Source organism: Plasmodium gaboni (genome assembly GCF_001602025.1).
Source record: "Plasmodium gaboni strain SY75 chromosome Unknown, whole genome shotgun sequence".
Classification (NCBI taxonomy): domain Eukaryota; phylum Apicomplexa; class Aconoidasida; order Haemosporida; family Plasmodiidae; genus Plasmodium; species Plasmodium gaboni.
In genome coordinates, this window is record NW_017385429.1 from 1 (window position 1) to 3,931 (window position 3,931).

Below are 3,931 nucleotides of genomic sequence, written 5' to 3' on the forward strand. Positions count from 1 at the left end.
AAATTATAATTATAGTCAATTATATATTAAAATATACAATATATCTATGAAAAAAATAGAACAAAAAAAAATAAAATAAATTAAAATAGAATGAGTTAAACAAATTATTTTAAAATGTATCTCTAAAAAAAAAAAAAAAAAAAAAAAACATATATATCTTTTTTCTTATATATATACAATTTTATTAAATCCAAGCAAAAATAATAACAATAGAAAATTTATAGTTATTATAAAATTACCTTAATCATTTTATAAAGTGTTAAGAAAAAAAAATTATAAAATATTAAGCTTCCTATATAATGTATAATGTTTTATACAAAATAATTACCGATCATCTTAATAATTTATTACTTTCAATATAATATATTTTTAAAAAATAAATAAAAACATTTAAATAGCATATTAAAAATAAAATCTTTTCTCAATTTTTTATATTGATATTCTTTTGTTAATTATACTTATGTATATAGAATACTTTTTTTCCTTATATTTTTTGCATATATACATTTTAGATTAAAAAAAAAACAAACATATATATATATATATATATATATATATATATGACATAATATTATGACAACAATTTTTTTTTCAAATATGAAATTAATTTTAAGCATTATATATATAGTTTTGCTATTACTCCATTACGTAAGACAACTATAATATATAAACAAAGTTGTATGTACTTATATATATATATATATATATATATATATATATATATATATTTATGGAACATATCATTATATATATATTTTTTTTTCTTTTTTATAGGACACCTTTAAAAAATTTTGTATAAAAAATAATTGCCAAAATATATACACAATAATAACAAATAGTAGATCCTTGGCAGAAAATGATACATTTGTATTAATAGATAACCAAACTCCTAATAATAATTTGTCTACTAATTCTAATGATAGTAATAATGAAACCGATGAAGGGCTATCTTTTTTTAATGAAATTTTGGGTAAAGAACTAATATTTCTTAATTCAAAATGGTGTGAATCGAACAAATTTGATAAAATATATACAAATATTAAAAAATATAAATATGATATACTAAATACAGATTATAAGAAAGTTTTCACTAATGAAAATAATGTAATTTATAAATATATGAAAAATATTTTTGAAGACAAAAATGTAGAATGTAAATATTTTATTGGAAAAATTAACAATTCTCTAGATAACTTAAAAAATAAAGTTGTATATATATTTACTAATACAGATGTATTCATAACTACATTATATTCAATCACACATAAAATAATTAATTCTATATTTTCCGTAATTACGGGAGGAATTACATCTGTAGTTCTTACTCAACTATTTTATTTTCTTAAAGGCCTTTGGTCTGTTCACCCGATATTATCTATATTCTTATTAACAATAACTTCGTTATTTATTTATATGATCGCTGTCATTGTGCAAACTTTAAATTCTTAAAAAAAAAAAAAAAAAATTGATACTTAAAATTTGTAAATTTAGTGTTTGTATATGTTATAATTATTAATCATATATACATATATATATTTATATATAATGTTTTTTTTTTTAATTCATGTATTTGATACATATTATAGTATGTAAAACTTTTTAAAAAAAATAAATAACTGCCTATAATATAAATTATATAACATAATAATATTATCATAAATTATTACTTTCACTTAAAGCATATCTTACACATTGAATTCTTATATTCATAAAATGAACAAATTATAATGTATAATCAATTAAAATCATACAATGTAAATAATTTTTACGAAAATAAAAAAAATACATAATTATAATTATAAACAATCGAATTCGTATAAAAATCTCACACAATATTCATATTTCTTTTTTAATATTTTTTTTAATAATCCACATACCAAAAATTAAAATAAAATTTATAATATATATATTTATTATATATGATAATATAATATTTTTTATAAATACTTTAATAAAAGTAACAAACCTTTTATTCTTTTAAATAAATTTAAAGAATTAAATTATAAAATTAAAAGTACAAAAAGATATTTTACAAAAAAAAAAAGAATAAAATAAAATAAAATGAAATAAACCCAAACAATAATATACAAATTTTAAGAAAAAAAAATGGTTTTTCTTTTATTTGAATTCATTTCATATTTTTTATTTGTTAAATATAATAACTAAAAATTAATTATCTATATAAAAACTTAAAAAAAAACATACTAACAAAACAAAAAGTAGAATTTCTAAAAATTAAATTATAAATATTAAAAAAAGAACAAATACAAATCAAATAAGGAAAACGAAAAAATAATATATATATATATATATATATAATATTAACAGATAATGATATTTATAATAAAAGTTAAATAATAATTATTATAAATTAAAAAAGAATATTTTCTAAACAAATGCGCAGTATTATATCATGTTTCATTTACATATATTTTTTTTAATTCAATCTTGTAATCATCAATTCACTGTCGGGTACATCAAAATCTTTCTCATCGTCATCACGTGCATCTACATCTTCGTTTATTAATGTTCCTTTGGATAATTTATCAAAGTCAATATATGTTGAACTTTTATCTTCTACGTTTTCTATATTTTTAGTGTCTGATAATAAAGGTTTGTCTTCTACTTCATGTGAATCTTCATAAACAGGACATGAAGTACATCTATCATTTAAAAACTTTTCATTTTTACCACAATCATCAAAAAATGCATAATCATCTACATATGTTGTCATTTTATTTTTAAGAATGTTTTCCATATCATATCTTCTTAAATTATTCATAACATCTTCATTATTATTGTACAAATATTTCACGATATTGTTCTTAGGACTAAGTCTAGCAGAAATTACTTCTCCAAGATAACCTTCTTTCTTCATAGCTATATATGCTTCATGTCCATATTTTATTAGTTTATCACTTGTAAATTCTTTAAGTTTAGTTTTTGCATAGTTTATAAAATATTTATTGAACACACCATAATATCTATCCAAGAAACGGAAATTGCTTGTAATATAAAAGTTCACATTTTCAAAATAAGCATATAATTGTGAAACAGCAAAAAATAAAAACGCATACATAAATCCATTAGTAAGCTCTATAAAAAAATTTCTAGTAATTCCATGAACTCCTGGTTTACGTTCGTAAGTACATTCTGAAATGTGTTGTGTTTGTTCTTTTATTGCACTTCCAAAACCACCAGGAAAGAACTTTCCAGAATCAAGGTACAAATTAGTAAAAAAATAAAAATAGAAATATGTGGGATGAGTTTCGTCCCAACGCACGAAAAATTGATAAGATGTTTCAGGTTTCAAAGAAGGTGTATAACATGTTAACCTCTTATAAAGATAAAAAGTCGTAATTGGTAAAAATTTTCTACCAATGTACTGACCTACTTTTTTAGCCGAGTAAAAATTTGCGCTAGCTACTGCTTGATATTCACATAAAAGGCTCAAATTCTTATAATTCAACATTTCATACATTTTTGAGGCTAACATAAAATAATTAGAATATACGAATGTTTTACCATATTTTAATTGTGTTATTGGTTTTTTAGCATATGGTGGTAATAGACTGTTTGTCATACTATCCATAATACTTCCGTTATATACATATGCAAATGTAAGAAAAGCAGACGTACTTGTTGCTACTTGTATATTTTCACTTATTCCATATGCTTTATCAAGATGATCTACTTCATTACTTAACATTGTTGAAAATAACATCTGAAAAGCAGAAAACATCGTTTTTGAATAATATCTTGATGCCATAGAATTATGTATTTCAATTTCTCTTTCTTCGTTGTTTAATTTGGAATAATTGTTTGCAACATTCATGAAAAAAACGTTATTCATACTCTATAAAAACATAAATATATATATATATATTTATATATATTATAACTTATAATACTTCATTCATAATATATCCTT

The 3,931-nt window shown here is 19.5% G+C and overlaps 2 protein-coding genes across 2 annotated transcripts; one reads left to right on the forward strand and one right to left on the reverse strand.

The window, feature by feature from the left end:
* Positions 1–597: 597 nt before the first annotated feature.
* Positions 598–1,449, forward strand: PGSY75_0026300 (exported protein (hyp13); the record flags this gene model as incomplete). Its single annotated transcript, XM_018783405.1, has 2 exons — positions 598–648; positions 775–1,449. 2 exons carry the CDS (start codon positions 598–600, stop codon positions 1,447–1,449), a joined length of 726 nt encoding a protein of 241 aa, XP_018638819.1.
* Positions 1,450–2,437: 988 nt separating this feature from the next.
* PGSY75_0026400 (cytoadherence linked asexual protein) lies at positions 2,438–3,856 on the reverse strand (the record flags this gene model as incomplete). Its single annotated transcript, XM_018783406.1, has 1 exon — positions 2,438–3,856. A coding segment is annotated over one exon (1,419 nt), but the record flags the coding sequence as incomplete, so codon positions are not given.
* Positions 3,857–3,931: the final 75 nt, after the last annotated feature.